The sequence below is a fragment of the Rhagoletis pomonella genome, unplaced genomic scaffold (genome assembly GCF_013731165.1).
Source record: "Rhagoletis pomonella isolate Grant_MI unplaced genomic scaffold, Rhpom_1.0 Rhpom_scaffold_00002, whole genome shotgun sequence".
NCBI classification, from domain to species: Eukaryota; Metazoa; Arthropoda; class Insecta; order Diptera; family Tephritidae; genus Rhagoletis; species Rhagoletis pomonella.
In genome coordinates this window covers 25,576,852-25,599,624 of record NW_023458556.1, presented here as the reverse complement: position 1 = coordinate 25,599,624, position 22,773 = coordinate 25,576,852, and the positions used below count along the sequence as shown (strand labels likewise).

General features: G+C 33.6%; 2 protein-coding genes across 2 annotated transcripts in view; one reads left to right on the top strand and one right to left on the bottom strand.

Annotated features, from left to right (window-relative positions):
• Positions 1 to 19,489: 19,489 nt before the first annotated feature.
• Positions 19,490 to 22,773, top strand: part of LOC118733348 (band 7 protein AGAP004871-like) — a 30,841-nt gene continuing 27,557 nt past the window's right edge. The window contains exons 1-2 of the mRNA XM_036462711.1: positions 19,490 to 20,006; positions 20,078 to 20,243. Of these exons, the coding sequence (XP_036318604.1) occupies positions 19,504 to 20,006; positions 20,078 to 20,243 (669 nt within the window). The 5' untranslated portion in view covers positions 19,490 to 19,503. The remainder of the gene's footprint in view (positions 20,007 to 20,077; positions 20,244 to 22,773) is intronic.
• The window catches only part of LOC118734373 (band 7 protein AGAP004871-like), a 6,691-nt gene continuing 5,276 nt past the window's right edge, over positions 21,359 to 22,773 (bottom strand). Inside the window, exon 3 of the mRNA XM_036464098.1 lies at positions 21,359 to 21,421. Coding sequence (XP_036319991.1) covers positions 21,359 to 21,421 — 63 coding nt within the window. The remainder of the gene's footprint in view (positions 21,422 to 22,773) is intronic.

Sequence of the window (22,773 nt, the reverse complement as noted above, 5' to 3'; positions counted from 1 at the left end):
TTTAGAAATTAAATTTTAATACATACATACCTACATATGTATGTATTTATTCAAGTAATATTAAAGCAATGGCATACATATACTTCTATGTATGTACATATGACCATTACAAATTAAATGTAACAAAAAATGCGTTTTTAGACTCAAAAGAGTTCGATTATAATTTTTTTTTTAGATTTTGTTTATCCAATTTATCGATGTTTTTTATCCATATACATAATTTTGAAATAACAAATTAAAACTCTATGGATTAAACTCTGAGTTAAGCATGAATTTAACTTACAGTAAAAAAAAAATTAATAAAATAATAAAAATCGAACACCACCACGCAAAAGTTTGTTACGTTTAATTTGCAATGGCTACATCTGAATGTTTGTACGTAATTTGAGAAATTGTAGATTTGACAGTGCCTTATAATATGTAGTAATTGGCGATTTTTCATTTAGGAAAGAAAAACATAAGTCCAAAGGTGAATTTGCCTTGATAAGTCCATTAAAAATATAAAAGCAAACATATATGTATATGTATATATCTGTTGTCATATGGAATAGTAGCTGAATTCCGGAGGCTGGCTTTAGTATAATGTGCTGTGCTATGAAGAGCTCTTGGCAAATAAACATGATAGGAATAGTTCTGTTGTTAGCAAATTAATATTCTCGTTGTCATCAATCACATTGTACTAAAGCCAGCCTCCCGACTTAAGCTACTACTATTTCATATGACCAAAGATGTGTATGTGTTTCAGTTACTCATGAAATCAAAGAATATATGAGGTGTATGTACATACACGTGCATGTACATAATATGGCTTATGTATAAATAAATAAAAACGTAAAAATATGTGTATTAAAAATTATTAAGACTTACATACGTAGTATATTCATGTACTTTAAAAATACCGGCTGAATAAAACAAAAATAAAAATTAAATCCCTATTTTAAATATTTTAAACTTAAGATTTTATTTTGTATACCTGAGCGCACTTGTGCACAAAGGTTTTATGACTTTGTTCGCATAACGGTTGTTCGCATAACGGTTGTTCCCATAGGGCATTCTTCAACCAAATTCTGAGACAGGGTTCCCACGACAGTCGGGTCTACGTAACCGGAACGACCCAGATTTATATCTGGACTTACTCCAGCAACACTCCCCAAAAAGTCTTTGGGGAATTTGTATGCTGCTACAACAACAACAACAACAGGGTGTTTTTCAATAAAGTTCTGAAATAGGGCGTTCTGCAATCAAATTTTGAAGTAAGGCGTTGCTGCCATCGATATGTATATGTATACGAAAACCGCGATAAATTAGTATCTTCAGAAGTAATTTCACTCATAATTTATATTTGCAATAATTTTTTGCAATTAATGAGGCTATCATAAATTTTTGGAAAATGGATGTTGCGCCGAAACTCAGATATCTCAATAACGAAGAACGCTTATTTACTTCAAGTTAATACTTAAAACAATATCTTAACAAATAATAAGATTACTATAGATTTTTGGAAAATGGGGATGACTTAGAGTATCGGTCATATCCTTAGCATCCCACTTTCAAAGTGATATTGTTTTCCACTTATGTTTATTTATTCATTTTTCATTTAATTTTCAAACAAAATACAGTTCATTCTGTAACAAAACCCATAAAAAACCAAGCTACTTTTGAGTATTCATTCAATTTTAGTGCAATAATGTGCAAGTTTAAAGTGGCTAAAAATTATTGTTGATTTTTTTAGATTTTAACGAATACATAAACAGAATTTATTTTTATATGGAAGAAAACCGCAACACCTTCGGCAAAAAAACTTTTAATGGTCAATAAAACTGTATATTCAAATAAATTCTAACACTTCTGAGAAAAGTTTGAAATTTTGACTAAAATTTTTTTTTAGTTTTCTACAAAGTTTTAAACTTGGTTTTTTTTAGAAAATGAACTATATCTTAATTGAAAATTAATTAAATATTTCCATGTAAAAAAAAATTAACTCGATTTTCGGAAGAGATATTTCCGCAAGTTTTGGCTATTTATCTTTTTTTTTAAATGTTTATTGTTATCTATGTAAATATAGCAAACTAAAAAACCATGAAAATGAAAATTTCAAACTTTGTAGAACATTTATAAAAAATTTCTTCCAAATTTAAATCTTTTTGATCAGGATTTTTAGAATTTATGCAGTTTTGTAGTAAAGTGCAAGTTTGAAAAGGCTAGGACTTAATATTGATTTTTAGCAATTTTTTGTTCACGCATTTTCTTCCATAAAAAGTATGTTCAGCAACAACTACCACAAAAAAAAAAAAATCAAAAAATAAACGTTAAGTCCTAGCTACTAAAAATTACACCTCGTTATAATAAAATTGAATGGCCTACTGTATACTCAGAACATCTCTAAGAAATCTAATTAAAATCTAATAAACATTTTTATGAAACTTTGTCGAATTTTTGCTAATTTTTGTACGAAGTTTGAAATTTCCACTTACATGGTGTTTGTTAGATAACGAGCTACACTTTCATACAAAAAAAAATAATAACTTAAATAAATGAAAGCGAAATAGCCGAATACTGCTAAAATGTTTTTTCCCTATTTATATTCTCGCAACTGTAGGAATTCTATAGTGGCATACAAAAAAGGGGTGACAAAAAACACAAATTTGTGATCCAGTGTTATCATTCCTCTTAAACACATTGCCAATACACACATACACCTGCGTTCAACTAATTAGAAAAGAAATTCAAAATGATATTATTTGCAAATTATTTTTAATTTGTTTATTTTTATTAATTTTCATTTAAATTATAATTCAATCTGTAACCGAAAACACAACAATAAAAGTTTCAAAGCTTGCAAAATTGCAAAAACAATTAATCAATCTTCAAAATATTGTCATCAAAATTTCCAAATTTTTTATCAGAATATTTAGAAAAAAAACCACGGTAATTTTTAACGACTGGAGACATGCACTTCTTAGACTACAATTGAATGGGCTACAGAACTGCATACCCGAAAATTTTCTAAACATTCTGAATAAAAATTTGGAAATTTTCATGACAACTTTTTTAAGTTTGAATAATTTTTTTTGCTTTTTTTAAAAGCTGTGAAACTTTTATTATTGTAGCTTCTGTTACAGATTGAATTATATTTTAAATGAAAATAATAGAAAATAAAAAAATAAACATAATTTGCAAACAATATCATTTTGAATTTCGTTTCTGATTAGTTGAACGCAGGTGTACATACATCATTCTAAAGATGCAATCATTAAACTGCATACTCGTATGCAGTCAAAGCGAAATGATCGACAGCAAAGGTTGCTACTTTGCCTCAGGGTGAAGATCGCAGGGTGGTCTGGCGCTTGTTTTCTTAACTCTGTTGTTTTCTGCTTGTCAAATGTGGCATGTGTTTATGTATTTACACCTTCGCACCAAAACATTTACCAACACACTGCGCCACTCCATCAAAAAATTACTCCAATGTTGGCCAAATTATACGTCTACTGATAGCCTGAATAACCAACCATAGGCATTACAGTGGCAAAATAAGGCGTTCGAGTGGATTGGTGAGGCAGTGCATTAACAGCTCAATAGAAAATCGAGATATCCATGTACTAAATCGTAATGCAAACATACACACCTACATACATACATATGTGCATGTTCGACAAAAACGAACATCTAAAAATACATGAATATACTTGTAGATACATACATACATACGTATGTATTTAGGATTAAAAGTTTACATTAGAAATTTATTAAAACAGCAGAAAAATCGCACCAACTAGTTGGTGGTTATTTTGTTTGTAAAAACTTATAAACAAAAGCGTGTAGCCGAAATTTGCTGGAAAACATTTTCCAGCGTGAGGCACCACTATGTAGGTACATCAATTGGGAAATAAACCTAGAAAAAAAGAAAAAACATGTCTAGTCGTTCAGTACAATTACTGTATATTGTATGAATGTATATTTATATATGTGCATTGTATGTATGCAAAAAAGCAGAGTATAATTTTGAAATTTCTTCGCGCTTTCCAATTTTTGTTTGACTCAGTTTAGTTGCCTTTTCTAGCTCCTAACGTTTAGAGCTTCTATCTACCAGACGCGTTCAGCCTTTTATATTAAACTAAATTTTTGAAAAAAAAACGCGATCGCATACTTTGAATTTTTATAAATTGTGTGTGTTTCAAAGCTAAAAAATTGCATAACTTAAACAAAATGAATACTGCGCCTACGCAACATCGCACACGTGCGAATCCCGTCTCTTCGCATGCCATCGTATATCCAACAACGGATGTACGATTGCCAACCGTGCAAGGATCGCGCGTCTACCAGGGATTGAAAACATGTATGTATGTTCTACCTGCGTATGTGTAGGTATCGCCAAAAAGACGTTAGCGACATTTTTTTAATTTTTTTCTTTTTGATGCAAGAATCTTCCTAGAGCATCCAGATGTATTTCTGCATCCAAAATAAAATTTTGAAAATGTCGCCTACGTCTGTTTGGCGGTTAGGGCTCGATATGATGAATCAAAAAAAAAAAACATCGCATTTTATGTAATTTGGTCCTGTGCCAATCAGTAGAAGAGTTCTATGATGGAAAAAACTTTTTACTATGGTGAGAAAATTTTACATTTCTGCTGTGCCAATTCGTAACTTTTTACTGCTGGAAGTTTTTGACAGAACGCTCCGGTGCAAAAGAAGTTGAGCCATTAAAATGCAGAGCAGATGCTCCATCGTTTCTTCTGCATCTGGTGAATTACAGCTACGACAAAAACTGCTGTGTTTCAGTCCTAGTCTTGCAGCATGGATTCCCACGGCCCAGTGCCCTGTGTAAACGGCATTTAGTCGGGATAGATCCCTCCTGTTTAGTTTGATAAGAAAAGCAGTGCGTTTTGGGCAGAAGGTTGGCCACAGACTCCTGCTGATCACCCTACAGGATTATAGGTCTTTCCACCCATTGTTAGCCACCTTTTGCCGTGCTGAGAGATGCGGCCTTTGATATACATAGCTCAGAGGTACAGAAATCTCCTCTGGCTTTGAGATATCCTGAGCCGACCCATTCATGGCCAGCTCGTCAGCCATCTCGTTGCCATGAATTCTGCTGTGCCCCGGCACCCATATCAGTGTTACGACATGCCTGTCAGCTAAAGCCATAACGTTCTGCCTGCACTGTCTTATTATGCTGGAGGTAATGCTTACAGAGCTAAGTGCCTTGATCGCTGCCTGACTATCAAAAAAAATATCAATGCTGGTTACCGCTAGCTTCGAGGCTAAAGTTATTTTGCACGCCTCTTTTATGGCAAAGACTTCTGCCTGAAAAACACTGGCCGAATTTGGTAATCGAATAGACTCTAGGATTTGTTGGTCGGTCGAAAATATTCCCGCCCCTACGCCACAATCCATCTTTAGCCATCCGCAAAGATGGATACTTCGAAGCGTTCAGTAAAAATAGGATCCTTTCGCTGCTTTCTTGATGGAAAAATCGTACGGAAGTTTTTCTTGAAAAGAAGCGAAGGACAAATGTAGTCAGATTTTTCGCGAATGATTGGGTTGTTGAAAGAGTACAGGATACGCCCACGCGCGTACGTACCTTCTTTCCACTCTAAGTCCCCTCAACTTCAGAGCACACCTTAAAAAAAGAGATCAATCGGTGGCAGATGACAGATGACATTCAATGGTTCCGTTGGACATGATCTGATGGCCCTGGTTATCGCAATGTAGGCTGACCTTTGTATCCTGCCTAAAATTGTGCGTATGGACTTTATCTCTACGGCTTTCCACCAAACCAGCGAACCGTATGCAATAATTGGGCGAATCACCTTGCCTTGCACATCTATAGCATAAGATCAGGTCGTAGGCCCCATTGATTACCAAGCATTTTACTTGCAGGAATACAGAGCATCATAAGTCTTTTTTACTCGTTGCTCTGTGTTCACTTTCCAGTTTAATTTCGGTGTGAGAATGACTTCCAAATACTTAGCGTAAGGGGAAGGAGAAATAGTATGAGCGCTTAAGGAAGGTAGGTTAAAATTAGGAATCTTTTTCCGTGTAGTGAATAATAGTAATTCGGTCTTCGAGGGATTAATATTGAGCCCGCAGCTATTTGCCCAATAACCCAATTCCTCTAGTGCTCTTTGAAGCATTTCGCTTATCCCATTTATGCACTGCACAATCCGGATACCATAATCACTACATCATCTGAATACGCGACAACGTTGACCCCTTCCCTGTTGAGTCTTCTAGCCCTTTTAGGTAAGCATGCTGTCCACTAGACAATTTTGAACGAATGTGCGTGTCCAGTAGTCGCTTGAAAGTTTTCAGTGCAAAAGACGAGAGACTGGTTGGTCTGAAGTCCTTAGGCCGTATGCCCTCTCTTACCTACCTTGGGAATGAAAACTACTTTAACACTTTTCCATGTAGACGGAACTTAGTTGAGCATTATACACGCTTTGAAAATGTTCCCCAGCCATGAAATAACCCCCGGATGGGGCTCCTGTAGCATTGTATGGAGAAAAGCTATTACTTGCCCATGCAACTTCTCCCGCGTGATAATTTCTTTAACGACGCTCCAGTGAAATGACCATTCGACTGGGCAAATTCAACCTGCTTAATCTGGTTAAAAAATTCTTTTGGGTATGCAGTTATATGGTTCATTTTACAAAACTAGTTAGACCGATTCGGGAATACAGATCGGTTCTCAATATAATACTCCACCTTATACGAGTCGTTAGAAACTCATTAACCGTCCTACACTTGTCAGTCAGGGAAATTCTTGGTACCATTTTTATGGTTAAATTACTGATAAGCTCAATTCCAAGAAGTTGAATTTTTGATAAAAAAAAGTAACCAAAAATATTGTGAATACATATTTAAATAAAAATTGACTCACTCAGTTTTGAACGCCAGTGTACATACTCGTACACATAATTGTAATAAAAAATTGTTTACATTAACAGAAACTTAAAATAAAATTAAAATAATTTGAAGTAAACAAATTACGATGCTATTTATGTATATAGTACTAAATTAATATGTACATACCTACATACATACATATATGTACATATACAGCCTACCTACATTTTTGATAAAATAGAGATGCTGCCTAAAACGCATAACTAGAAAGGTGTTGCTTATATGTAGGGTCCGGATTTTTATGCGCTAAACAAACGAAATTATGCGCATATAATGTGCACTAAAAAGTCAAAAATATGCACTCAAACTGAAAAATATGCACTAAAAACAAAAAATATGAAAAAAGACTTCTCGCATTTGTTTAGCATTTTTAATTTTTTTTTATTTACTTTTCATATTTTATTACAAGTTTATAATTAACACAATAATATATTGTAATTTTTAGTGCAACGAAAAACTCGAGAGCAATTAAATATATATCTAAAATTGTAAAATATGTATGTATTAAAAAAAATAAGTAGTTAAAGTAAAAAAAAAATATTTACAATAAATTAAAAATATATATTTAATCATATATAATTAATTAATAACTAACAAGTATCGTGCAGCAACTTGGGTAAAATACTTTCAGCGCCTTTGCTGATTATACCACATAGAGCTCTAACCGCCAAAGCGACATATTTTCCATTTTCTTTTTGATGCAGAAATACCCGTAGATCATCTAGATGCAATTCTGCATCAAAAACTAAATTTTGAAAAAAAATTTGCTTACGTTTTTTTTTTGCGGTGAGGGCTTGATATATGGCGCTGCGTCAGTGACATTAAAATAATTTTCGACGAAATCATCAAATGCTCTTGCAATAAAAAATACAATTAAATATGCTTTTTTGACAAAATATGCCTTTATATGCATTGAAGGCAAAATATGTAAGAATATGCACTAAAAAATCGATGCCATCTTAACACAAAACTCTTGATTCGCAACATTTGTTAATCTTTAAGTTCCTATGACTTACCAAAAAAAAAAATGTAAATGCATAGAAATCCGGGCCCTACTGTAATCTGCGTAATACCTATTTAGTTTGCTCCTGATGTAATAGCTAGCAGCCTTTGTATAGCTGTACTGAATTTCTTCGATTGAACTTAACAAGTCTTGGAACATCGTGGATTATGATTATTAGCTCTTTATGTTTAACGTTCATATTATTTGGCAATTAAACGCTTTCATGAAATAGTTCATTTTCTTTATTAAGGCTACATGGCTTTGACCATCTGACGAGAGACTGCTTCTTTAAACAATCAGGAAAGATCGGAAGAAATATTCACACATACCTACTCATATTCACACATGTATGTGTAAATGTGCGCATTTTTTAAATAAACAGCAATCAGCTTTCGCAATTTTACCGACAAATAGTGTTTCAGAGATAAATAAACACTTGAATCGCCCGCAAAGTGCATTGTACGGAGAAAATTATTTAACTTGACCACAGGCATTCATATGTATGTATGTATGTATGCAGGTACATACATAGTATGGATAGAAATATGAACAAAATGTTGAACATAATTGCTATGCAGAATATTTATTAGTTTTTTAACTATCTACTTGCGTTATTTATGAGTTTTTCTTTGGGAAACTTCATTATTATGTAAACACAAAAGGTTAATAAAGCGGGCCCAGAAATGTTATTTATGTAGTTGTCTATTTGAATGTATCCCCGAAAACCTATGCGGAGCGCGTGGAATATTTATATAAGTCCGAAATGAATCCTACATATGAACATACATATATGTACATTAGACTGCATCACTCCCCATACAAAAAAAAAAAATCGGTACTGTTTTTCCATTGGAATTATAAAATCTATTATATTTTAAGACGTCCACCAAAATATTTCGAAAAAATATTAAGATTTAAGTGAGCTGGACCGATTTGAAAATACCTCCAAAGATGGAGTTTTTTATGAATAAAAATAGTTTGTTAAAGATTTTTTTTTTTGAAAAATTCCTCTCAAATGACAAAACGGTTTAAGCTTAAAAAATTTGCATAAAAATATTTTTAAAAAATTTAAAAAAAAATGTTAACGAAATCGTAATGAGATTTTTGATGCTGTTTTTAACTTTTTTCAAAGATTGGTATAAGAAATACTTGAATAACTGAGCCTAAACTCTCCCGATTTAGACTTGTGAGATATCATTGGAAAGGTATTTTCTCACCCTTCTTATTTCTTTGTTAATAAACTCATTCAAAGGATGAAAGAGAAAGGTAGGATGAACGAATATCATGCAAAGTAGAATTAAGATGCGTTGGTATTTAAAAAAAAAAAATATTGGGACACGAATGACTTTTTTTTGCACATAAATAAAAATATTGGGAAAATGCCTTTCTACTGAGATCCCATAAGTCTACATCAGAATAGTTTTGGCCCAGTTATTCAAGTTCTTCGTAAATCAATCTTTGAAAAAGGTAAAACAAACAACATCAAAAATATCATTATTACGATTCCGTTGAAAAGATGTTTAAATATTTTTATGCAGAATTTTTAAGCCTAATTTGTTTTATCATCTGAGGGGACTTTTTTCAAAAAGTTCTTTAAGAAACTATTTTTATTCATAAAAAACTCCATTTTTGGAGGTATTTTCAAATCGGTCCAGCTCGCTTAAATCTTAATATTTTTCCGAAATATTTTGGTGGACGTCTTAAAATATAATAGATTTTGTAATCCCGACGGAAAAACCGCAACTTTTTTTAGTGATGCAGTCTAATGTACATACACCCCCGAATTTAAATTAATTTTTGCAAGGCAATTTCGATGTATTCATTCTTCTGGGTATCAGTTTAGTTTTGCCTATTTTCACCACCAACCAACCATTGACCAAGAACAGCTTAGATCCTAAGTTTCGTTACGATATCTCAATATGTATGTACTTGAATACCGTGTATCTCTTTTGATTCGGAACCGCTTTTACTCCCTTCGTGTTTTGCTAGTGCAAATAATATTTTCAAATTTATGTAAATGATTTCCGGCAATTTTTGAAAATGCATTCATATGCTTGCTAAAATCACTAGCTCGTTAGGCATTTTCATGCGCCATTAAATCACGTAGATGCGCCGACAAACGAAACAATAAACTCAATAGTTGTTCATGTACATACTCATATAGAAAATTTGTTTTTAATTTTCGTGCAGTGGCCAAGCAAACTCGTGAAATACGGACTTTTTTTCAAGTGAGGGATGCAATTAAATTGTTTTAAAATACATGCATATGAATACATAAATGCTCGTATTCTATTGCACTATTATGCAAAGAAAATAAAAAAGTTTTGTAAATATTTTAAAGACTACACATTAGGGTGATTATTATTTACTAAGTTGACTTTTACCAGATATCTATATACATATACAATACGCGAAGGCATCTGTGTCAAAAGGTCTCGGACTAAAACTAGTCAACTGTGTAAAAATAGAAATTCGCTCAGAGCGAGAGAGTAACACTGAAAAGTATGGGATCGCTTTCTAATAAAAAGGGTAACTTCTGACAAATTCAACATAACCAAATTTTGGTTGTAAATTGTTTCTTATTTTGCATGTAAACACACTCAGCTCACACATGTCAATAACCAAAAATACTTTCAAATTCATTAGAATCCCGAATAGTAAAAAGTTTTCAAAAGTTATCAAAAAACTATCAAGTTTTGGTGTTCATGCGTCCAAAAAACTTCAAAGTAGGGGAAATTGAGGTAGCAAAATTATAGGCTGCATTTCTTTATTCATTCTGAACGTTTGGAATAAACTTTTTTGTTTATTTATTCTTTAGAACGTTCCTGATGATATGTTGACGTATATTTCAAACACATTCTGTTTATTCCGGCTGCGAAATTGGGTTATCCGGAATGTATAAAGAAACGCAGCCATAGTTTTCTAGGAGGAGAACCCTATTTTAATATAAAATAAGAAATGAAATGCAGAGGTTGTTCACACTGCCTGGTTATCAGGTTATCTGGCTGAAAGTTATTATTGTGTAGTGTATTTTATTGTTGTAAACCGAATAAAAAATATAACCACATAACGTGATAACCAGTCAGGTGTGAACAACCTCGCTGTTTTATAAGGAAGTTTCTACGAATAAACCACAAATTTATCAGCTGTTCATGCAACTTGCAAATTGTTACTGAGAGCGAATTCTCAGAAATTAAGTTACTGGAGAGTTGCTGGCAATCGTTTGACACAATTATGTACCAGAATTTACCCACAAAAAATCATTGAACTAAGATTGGTAACTTCTGAGAGATACGAACTTATTTACTCTCTTTTTGTCCTCTCAATTGTCAGGGAACCAAGTACGGGATCGACTTCCAGTAAAATCTGACTAGTTCTGACTATTTCTGACTAGTCCACGTTTTAAAAATGAAAGTGAAACATTTTTAGAAGAGGTAAAAAGGTGGTTGATCAAAAAAATTACAAATTTTGATAGAAAAATAACATTCGCAATTCTTCAAAATTTCCCGTTCTGTGAAAATTCTTGACCAATCATTTATTACACTGCAGGAACGCTAAAATACCACAAAAAACACCGCGACAGGTAACATAATTTTAGGTAGTTGATTACGAATCTGAATTATAAATGAAGAAAATTTAACTTTAACATGTAAAATGTGTTACTCATACGCCATGTACGAGTATGGCCATGTACATATGTACATGGCGTATGAGTAACATTAGTTCCTGCTAATATTTCATCCAAAAAATCATTACGAATTTTCCTTTGACCATTCACAATTTTTTAATTTAACCATCGATTTTCTTCATTGGTAGCTTGATTTTGTGTGAAAGAACAGGCTTTAACACAAATGACAAAATTTATTTAAAAAAACCTGTTATTACAAGCTTTTATTATGTTTCAGCTGTGTGTAATCAAATCTAGCAATCAATTTTTAACCAACATTCCGATGAGCTAGAGACTTGAAACTTTAAACCTAGCTCAAAACCGAAGGACGGAAGCGGAATTAATCCGCTAGGTGGCGCCGGTGTCCAATTGGAAAACCCTGTATTTATGGACCGATTTGTTTCATTTTTACAATGTATATAACTTAAATGAAAACAAATAACTCCACAAAAAAATTAGTCGATAGGTGGTGCGGGGGCGATGTTTTTATTAACCTTGTTACTTGTTTTTTTTTTAATTTTTTTTCTATTAAAATCTGAATTTATTTTTCATAAAAAGGTCAATATCTTGGGAAAATTACCTGATCTAGAAAAGCAGAATACAGATTCGTAATCTACGACTCGAAGATAAGTTTACGTGTTTCGGCGATTTTTTGTGTCATTCCAAAACTTGAGAATCTCCCTACAACGTTATTATTAGTGTAAAAATTATTCATTCCAGGCATTTTCTAATAGGAATTTTACTAAATTTTGGCAAAGTTTACATTAAAAAAAACATTAAAAATGTTGGTTTTTTTTTGAAAGACAGCTTCTGTTGACTTAAATAACACCCTAATGCATCTTTTAAAACAGCGTACTCAATTCAGTTTATTAGCTATTTGTGTTGAATTAAAGTTTCTATTAACGTCAAATTAAAATCCATTTTTAAGTTTACTGCATTTTTACAAAGTAATTAAGAATATTTTCTTAATCGTTCGAGCTATTAAAAAGTTCAATTAAACGCACTTAAAAACTCGGGGATAAATGCTATTTTAAAGCAAATAACTGGTAGCCATGGCAGACGCCAAAGAAGTTCGCTGTATTGTACTAATATTGTGACTACAAAAAAAATTGTCGTTCCAATTTTTTTATTTTATACCAATAGCCCCAAAATGAAAAATGTACAAATGTACCAATCGTGTGACACTGCCTTAAAAGCCTCAAAGAATCGAGATGGACATATGAATATATGCGCAGGTGAAAAGAGAAATCGATTAAGCCATGTCCGTCCGTAAAGCTAACTGACTGAAAATACCAAGATTTTCATTTGTAGAACATTGCAAAATCGATTTTTGGATTTTTCATCATTTTTAATTATTATAATGGAGACTGCGTTTTTATGGCCGTTTTAAGTCTTTTGTGATCTAAACAATTAAGTCTGAAAAAAATTATGGAAAGAATTAACTTTATCGAAAAAATGAAAATCACAAAAAAGCACCCCTGCTTATCATGTAAAGGTAGTTAGTTAGCCGCCATTTTGAAAACAAGAGGTATAGGCGTTTTTTTAACGCAGTCTCAATAATCAACTGGGCCCCCTATATTTCAACCAAATACTTTTTAACTCTTGTAACAATATCAACAAGGGATTCCAAATTATGAGTTTAAAGTACAAGAGACAGTATTAATAACACCTACCTTAACTGATCTGAAAATGGAAAAATCCTTTAAAACTGCGTTGACAACTGAAATGAAAAAAAAAAATTTTATTCAGCTCTGAATTAAACTCATCAATAATGGAATTATTCAAGTTCATGACAATACGAATTTAATATAGTACACCGTACTTAAAACTATTTAAAATTTTCTCTTTATTATACTGAAATTGAGTTAACTACAAAACTGCAAAGTCAAAATAATTCTAAAAAATTTTGCTTAAAAGTTAAACATTTTGGTGAAAATTTGTCGACCTTTCCCAAATTTTTTAAAAATTTTAAACATAAATTTACATGCCTTTTGAAGCAGTATGAACTATATTTCTATTAAAAATTGACGAAAAAATTTATTGCAAAAAACATTGCAAATATTAAAAAAAAAAACATTGCAAATATTTAAAAAAACATTGCAAATATTAAAAAACACTAAGCGGAGGCTTATAGCATTTTCTTTTCTCGAAATAAAAGGCCGTATGCATAAAACCTAAGCATAATGCTTTTTCCTAAAATTTCAGACCTTTTACTCAATTTGTTCAAATAAATTTAAGTGAAAGGTATGCAATTTTAAGTAAAAGCAATTGCTTATTTTTTATGCATACGGCCCAATGTTGCATTTATTCTGCCCTGCGCCAGGGCTGTTTAGTTATCGTGTTCTTTTCTTCATCTTCACATGCATATTGCGAGCTTTCTTTAAAATGCTGCACTCTGATAAGGTTGCCACATAAGAAAGTGACATTTTTTCGAGAAAAGAAAACGCCATTATTCTGGTGGGTGTACATTTTGTTTTTAACACTTTCATTATGCTATGTCTCCATAACTACTCGAAATATCTTGTGAGAATGTCGGTACCCCAGACTGTGTCGAGAATTGCTCGATTTCCAGGGTCTCGAAATGCTCGAGAATGTGCGAGAAGAAATCGAAAGCCCTAGTACATACATATTTGAAAATATTCCAAATATTACCAAAACCCAGATAATTTCGACAATTAGTTTTTTTTTTATTCAAATTCACAAACTGTATATGGTCGTACCCAAAGAAGCGATGAGGGTTAAGTGACATTTTGACCAGTTTTGGTTTTTTCTTTGGTTTATTTAATGTTTATAGTTTGTTTTATAAACATCTAGAACATTACATAACCAGCACCATAAAAATCCACTTTTCAAGCTTCGTACAAAAATTTAAAAAATTAAACAAACTTTAACAATTACACCCAAAACTTTTAAACTTAAACTTTTTTTTTAATTCTGCAGTTTTATAGCCCATTAAATTTAAGTAGGTAAAAATTAAGGCACTAGGAAATCGCGTTGATTTTTAATAATTTTTTTGGCTGACGGTACTAGGCATTTTCTTCCATGTAAAATGAACTTTACTAAAAATGCAAGGCTACTTTTATAAACAGTAAAACGGAGTTATAATTTATATAACAGACACCACAAATATTTATGCATAATAAAATTACCGAAAATCATTTATTTCGCCTGATGAATGTCCTTTTCGTATACGCAGCATCCTTTCGACGATCTGTAATCGCACGTATCCTGCATGCGAACTCTACTGGAATTGAATTTGAACATCTGAGTATTTAGGCGCGTTTATGGAAATATTTGTTAGTGGCCAAATAAGTTTATAGCTTTTTGTGGAATTAATACAACCAAGATGTTTGCTGGCTTTGGTATTTAGTAAGCGAGTTTAAATTTCTTAAGAGGCTGAAAATGTCGGTGATTAAAAAAAAATAAAAATAAAAAAATTACAGAATGAATTTGTATTAAAACGATTTCAATATGCATTTGATTCTCTACTGACGTAAATACTATTTTAATTGCTATATAAGTACCTACATACATAAATCAATTTAGTTTAAAGAATAATTGAAATACATATAAGCAGATCATAGAAAAAAATTATACGAACTAAGAATGTGTTTAGCATATGTGAACATGTTGTAGGTATGTATACCGAACATACTAAAATAAAACACATACATATGTAAATATTGGCGTACAGACTAAATACGTAATTAATAAAGTAATTCTAGCGATATATTCAAGTATGTTCATTTTTTTTGTCCATTTTTTAGTAGTCTGCTTGAGTTTCATGATCAAAATGCACATTCATACGTACAGCAATACATATTTATGTTTTTATGTACTTACGACTGGCATGTGTATGCATAACGGGAGCGATGCGCACGTGTCCGACGACAGCGCTGGAAGTGGTCCTTGAACTCGAGCCCCTGTACATAACTATAGAATTGGCGGCCAAAAGAACTCTGCTCAATTTCACTAGAGAGGGTCATGGAAGAGGGAAGGTCATTTCCTCTAGGAACATGGCGAAGCTAGGGTCCTGGCTCCCGCTAGCCTTGCTTCCGAGGGTTGACATTTTTAGAACCATAAGGTTTGAAAAGAGGTTTAAAATTGAGTTAAGCAGTAAGACAACCTGGAGTGCCTCCTCCTTTGAGAGACTCCTTCAGGATAGTACACTGCAGTGGTACACAGATGGCTCGAAGACCCCGGAAGGAATAGGGGCTGGTATCTCCGGACCTAGGTCCAGGATCTCTATCCCGATGGGGAAATATCCGAGCATATTTCAGGCTGAAGTGTACGCCATCTACTTGTGTGCGGAGGCCATCATTAATAGAGGATACCGTAATGAGAGGATTGTAATTCTTAGTGACAGTCAGGCGGCACTCAAGGCTCTGTTATCCTTCGAAATTAAATCGTCTCTAGTCCTTGAGTGCATAGTGAGGCTCAACTCCCTTGGTAGGCACAACAACGTCAAACTGGCGTGGGTGCCTGGCCATATGGGAATGGAGGGGAATGAAGCGGCGGACTGTCTCGCTAGAGAGGCGGCAGCCATTACTCCAATTGGCCCTGAGCCCTTCCTGGGTGTGGGTCCCAACACTATTAAGGAAAAGCTCAGGGAGGAGAGGTACAATATGAGGGACTCGAACAGGCAGAGTTCGTTAGGTATGCGACAGGCAAAAAGCCTGCTAGGAGGGTACAACAAGAGTAGATTCAAAAGTTTAATTAGCCTCCCAATGGAGAGGCTGAGAATATTAACAGGTTTTCTTACAGGACACTGCAGACTGGGAGGGCATATGTATAAACTGGGGTTACGACCGAATGACCTTTGCCGGTTCTGCAACGTCTCCAGTGAAACGCCACTCCACATCCTCATTGAGTGTGATGCAGTCAGCAGAAGACGTGAGAGGAGTTTGGCTCCATGTGGCCACAGTTAGAGCACATTCACTCCTTTTCCCCAAAGAAGCTTTGGGACTTCCTGGGGGATCTTGGCTTGGAGGAAGTATTGTGAAGAGTGGAGGGCACAATAGATCATTAGGTCGCAGTGCATACCTCATAAATTATTTATCTATCTATCTACTTAATATAGCAAGGCCATAACTTATTTTATTTTGAAATCCACATTTGTAGAAAAGTCGCCAGGTTATTCACTGACCATCTAATAGAATATAAAAATCGCAGTATTATATACATACAGCCTTAATTAATAGCGTTTTCTTTTCTCGAAAAAAGCCTGCACTTATTCTGCCTTGTGTTAGCGCTGTCAAATTTTCATGTTCTTTTCTCAGCCCTTTCACAAGGCGTCGTGTTCTTTTCTCAGCAGGTTGCGCTCTGATCCGGCAAAAGTGCTGCCTTTTCAGCCCTCAAATAAACGTGAGGGTTAGAGTTGCTCGGTAGATTTTTAATTTACGCTTGTAAAAATGCAATTACTTTCCGTATCAGAAGTAAGTGTTTTGCTTTAAAATTACTAAAGACTTACAGGCCAAGTGAATGATTCAGCTTTATTAAGTTCTATAAATAAATTGTGATGGAGTAGTATAATTTCTGTTTCATTCTTATATAAAGAACGTAACATTTTCTGAGGTTTCAGGGCAACGCAAAGCAAGAGTTCCCATATAAAAGGGCAGAAGTTGTTTTGAGAAAAGAAAACACTATAAAAAACAGTATTCGAATAGAATTTGCAACTAGAGAACTTTACTTTTTAATAAATTTAAAAAATTACTTTACGAAGAAATAAAAATGTTAGATAGTGCATTTCTATCCCAACAAGCATTTCAGTAAACGTTTTTAAAAATAACTTAAATTAAGTTTGCTATAATAAGCGTTAAATAAGCATTTTTAATATTAAGCTTATTAAAAGTTTTTTCAAATAAACCTTTAATAAGTTTTGAGAGCGAATGTTTATAAATAACTTAAACTTATAAATGAAATGTAAATGCCAACGACATGAAGTAGTAAATATAAAATTTTTTCAATCGTAAGTGACGTGTTTACGTTTTTTAAAATATATTATTAAAAGAAAAAATTAAATAAAACCAATGCGGTAAAACAAGAAAATCCAATCCAGGACCCGCTGCGCTAATCGGTGGAGCATTCGAGTCTTCAAATGATGAGTTCCCCTTATCCTTTCTTAGTTTAACATTCAATTAAAAATGTATTAAATTTTTTTCAGAAAAGTTCATCAATGAGAATGGCGGCGATGAAGCGGAATATATAGCTGCATCGATGTCCCTTTTCCAATTTGCCAATAACCGCAAGTAATTGAAAGCACGCAACAAGATGTAATAATTAACTTTTTTATGCTTAATTTGTATGTGTTATTGTGAATTTGTATGCTAAAATGTCTATTCCCTATTTATATTTTCGCGACTGTAGATGAGTCCGCCGAAAATTCGCATTTCGTTTAGTTTCTAGATGTTAAGCAATCTATGTATGAGTTTTTAATGAAATATCTTTAAATAAAGGGTTATAAAAATGTTTATAAAAAGCTTTCTTTTGAAAATTTTTAGTAAGTTTATATTGATACGCTTATAAAAAACTTTTTTTGAACCTTTATTATAAGTTTACACTTTTACGCTTATAAAAAGCTTTCTTTTGAACATTTATTACAAGTTTATATTTCTACGCTTATAACCAATGTTCCTTTTCGATTATATTATGCTTACTTTCAAGCGTTTTATAAACAAAAAATCAACGTTTTGTAAGCTTAATGTTTATAATTGAAAACTTAAAAAAAACTTTATTTAAGTTTATTTTGCTTGTTGGGATGTATATTAAGCTAACGATATGTATGTGTGCGCATACATACTACACCCTTATGGACGTATGGAAATGCCTAATTGGCTGCACATTTAGGGTGGTATTATCACTTGCGAAGCGAATGATTTTGGCGAAGCGAACGGTTTGGAGAAGCGAATTAAAAGGAAGAGAAGGTATTAAAAGTGTTCGCGATGCAACGAACTTGCACATGCTGGTAAAAGAGAACACTCTTAATGTATATTTAAGTTGCGTCCACCGATCCATTCGCTTCGCCAAACCGTTCGCTTCGCCAAATTCATTCGCTTCGCAAGTGACAATACCGCCCTTAAATTTTTTTATTTAATATAATTTTTTAGTCAGCAACAATCCCGTTAACTAACATTCATCCCTAACATATGTATGTATATGCATAAAAAAATTAAAATCGTACTCATGCATAGGAATTAAATACACATCCGGAACAAAGTATTGGCACAGCAAATTTTTCTCAATATATGCAACCATTTTTATTCTAATATTTTTCCGCCAATTTTGTATAAAAATATGGTTCACTCAAACAAAAAACAAAAAAATAATTCCCAAACTTTGTGCCAAACTCGCGAAAATTCAGGAAATTTTCATCAAAATTTTCAACTTTTTAATCAGATTTTTTAGAATTTTTTTGAGTATGCAGTTTTGCAGCGCATTAAATTCTAGTAAAAAAAATGCAATTTCGGAGTTAGCAAAAAATCGCGTTGATTTTTAAGATTTTTTTTTATTTTTTCCATATAAAGTATTTTCGAAAAAAAAAAGATTTGTATGGAAGAGACAGCACGGAAAAAAAATTGCCAAAAATCAACGGTAATTCCTAGCACTTTATTATAATAAAATTGATTGGCCTACAAACCTGCATACTCAAAAAAATTCTAAAAATATGATTGAAAAGTTGAAAATTTTCATGAAAATTTGCTGAATTTTCGCGAGTTTTGCACAAATTTTAGTAATTATATTTTTATGTTTTTTTGTTGTAGAATGAACCATATTTTTACACGAAATTAGCGGAATAATATTAGAATGAAAATTGTTGCATATATTGAGAAAAAATTGCTGTGCCAATACTTTGTTCCGGCAGTGTACATACAAAAAATAAAAAAATAAACTTAATTCTTTTCTCTCCCCCATAGCAGAGAATGACGAAATGGGCTGCGTCGAAATAATCGCAACAGCGATTTCCATCATTGTTATGGTACTCACCTTTCCCATCTCCGTATTTGTGTGCTTCAAAGTTGTCTCTGAATATGAGCGTGCCGTAATCTTTCGCATGGGTCGGCTACGCAGTGGTGGCGCTCGTGGTCCTGGCGTCTTCTTCGTGCTACCCTGCGTAGATGACTATTGCAAAGTGGATCTTCGTACAGTTTCGTTTGATGTGCCACCACAAGAAGTGTTATCCAAGGATTCGGTTACTGTGACTGTAGATGCAGTAGTTTATTATCGCATCAGCGATCCTCTCAAAGCTGTAATACAAGTGTCCAATTATAGCCACTCAACGCGTTTGCTAGCTGCCACAACACTGCGCAATGTGCTAGGTACCCGAAATTTGTCCGAACTGTTGACGGAGCGCGAAACTATTTCGCATACAATGCAAGTATCGCTAGATGAAGCAACCGATCCGTGGGGAGTGAAAGTCGAACGTGTAGAAATGTAATTTTTTGTGGTTAGCTCTAGAGACGGAAATTACATACGTTTTTTTTTTGTATATTTTTTTCCTTCAGCAAGGACGTATCTCTACCAACCGCTTTACAGCGCGCCATGGCAGCCGAAGCCGAAGCAGCTCGGGAGGCGCGCGCAAAAGTGATCGCGGCTGAAGGTGAAATGAAGTCATCGCGGGCATTGAAGGAAGCTTCAGAGATTATTTCTGCGAGCCCATCAGCATTACAGGTAAGTAGAGAATAGGATGCTTTATAGTGTTTTAAAACAGCTTTGGTTCCGTATTCTGGAAATAAAGCCTAGCCTACGCCCTCATCTGAACCAACGATTACTTTGTGATTGGACGGTTCTAGTCTCGATTGACCTGTCGAGTTCCGGAGTGCTCGGAGAATTTAAACGGTCTTTCCAATCGTCACTGCCAGAAACATCCGCAGTTTTACTGTGGACCGAGGTTAGGCTAGAACTGGACCTGTATGTTGACTTCGCAAAAATACCGAGCGTGAATGCTTCCAAGTTATTGGGAGTCACGTTCGATAGCCTTTTCTCCTTCTCGGCGCATACCACCGCCACATGAAATAAACTGCGTACCAGAAAAAATATCAAGTCGACAGCCGGCAGAACCTGGGAGCTGAGAAAAGGACCCTGGGCCTGTTAGTGAAATAACTGTTATCAGACAACATAAAAATAAACTTTGGGTAATAGCTGTTATCAAGCAACGTAAAAAATAAACGTTGGGTAATAACTGTTATCAAGCAACGTAAAAAATAAACGTTGGGAAATAACTCTTATTGGCGACGGAAAACATATTCCTCCTGCATAACTGTTATCAGGCAACGTAAAAAGTAAACGTTGGGTTATATATAACTCTTATCGGCGAGGTAAAAAATATTTCTCATCTTATAACTGTTATGGAACAACGTTTTTCCGATAAGACATAGCTGTTATGTCCCTGATAAAATGTGCTTATGAAATAAATTTCTTTTTTACTTTTCGGAAATTTCTCAAGTAGCACTGCCACCTCAACAAATTATTATTTTGGAAATTTTAATATTTTTTAAGGAATTTTTTTACACATTAAAAATAATAATACGAAAGGTAAATTTTCTTATTTCATCGTATTAGCAGAGCAGTTAATAAGTGTGTATTGATTTAAATACCTTAAATTACCTTACTGCAAAAAAATTTAGCATTACATGAAATATTATTATATCTGGTCTTTTAAGAAATTTAGATATTAGGTTGTTGCTTTAATTTGGATCCTCTTTAGTGGAAATATGAACAGTCATGAAGACGGAGGTAAAAAAATTTCCTAGTTCCTAGAGAACTAGACAGATAAACTACTCGCTCTACTGCTGCCGTTGCTGCGTTTCGCTTAGATTGGGCACATCCGTCACGAGGCTTAAAATTTTCTGTCGAAAAGTGGTTGAAACAAACAAACATTTTGATGAAGTTACCATGTTCGGGCCATCCCGAAATATGTAGATAATCGTACTAAATTATGATGAAAATAATTGCATGAAGAAATACATAGATTTTCTATGTGCATTACACAATAGGGTTGGGTCTTCATGTAAAGTTATAAAGAGATTAATTGCTTAAGTCTATCTGTTTATCTGCATTCTTTCATTGCATAAAATTGTTTATATTTAACTTATATTATGAATAGTTACGTTTCATTCTTACCGCGTCCAGTGTGTTCATTTGCTTTTTATGTTTTCGTAGCAAAAGCGACCACCTGGCAACCTGTCAAGGTTGAATTTTGCTGATATTTATACATTTATCCACCAAAATCATTTGATAAAGTGATAACTTTGGTTAAATAGATTTCCGTACAAAGTTTGACAGTTCAAAATAAGAAAAAATTTACCTTTTACCAACCCAAATTTATTCTACCAATTTTGTTAACAATTTATCAAAGTGGCAACTCTGGCTCGATTGCTTCGAATATGTGCTGTGTTTCCGTGGGCAATGATCGGGATCCGGCTGGAGGCTATTTCAGTATTGAATTCCTTTTATCTCCGCATTCTCTGTTTCTCATTCAGGCATTTAGCACCTTGCTGTGCGAAATCACTTTATTTTTTGTAATGATTGTAGATGGAAAAAATAAAAGCCCCACTACCAAATAAAACAAAACAGAATGAAATCAACTTGTGGATATTTCACGATTTAAAAATTTAAATGATTTCACAGCATAGTTCCGCTGAGTTTCGTTTCATAAAATCTAATTCTGTGAAGTGTTGGCTATATAAGTCAAAATAAACTCTTTTTACGCGCTTTTGCGACACCCATAAAATTATTTTCACTTTTCATAAACCCCCAAGTAACAAGTTTAGAGCGAATTCAATAAATTTTTTAAAATTTGTCAGCCATAATAGATTTTTGAAACCTCAGTGAAGATTTGTAATCAGTGGCCCCATAAACTAGTAGATACGAAGTCGGGTACAAATTCATAAACGCCAATCTATTAAAATAGTTTTGTCCAGCTAGATTCTCTATTCAGACCACTGTGCAACGCTCTGCTTCTGCATGAGCCGCCACAGACTGGAGAGCGGACATAGTACGGTATGTAGACATTGGGGCTGCTCGAGGTACGTAATAAAAGCGGCAATACTGCAATAATATGCATCAGGCCAAAGCATCAGCCTCTTTTTTCTAAACTATAATTGATGGAAAGACCTTATTTGCGCAACCAAGTTACAATTCGCATTTGATCATGGTTGCGCATATTGGACATTTCCATCAATTATAGTTTAGAAAAAAA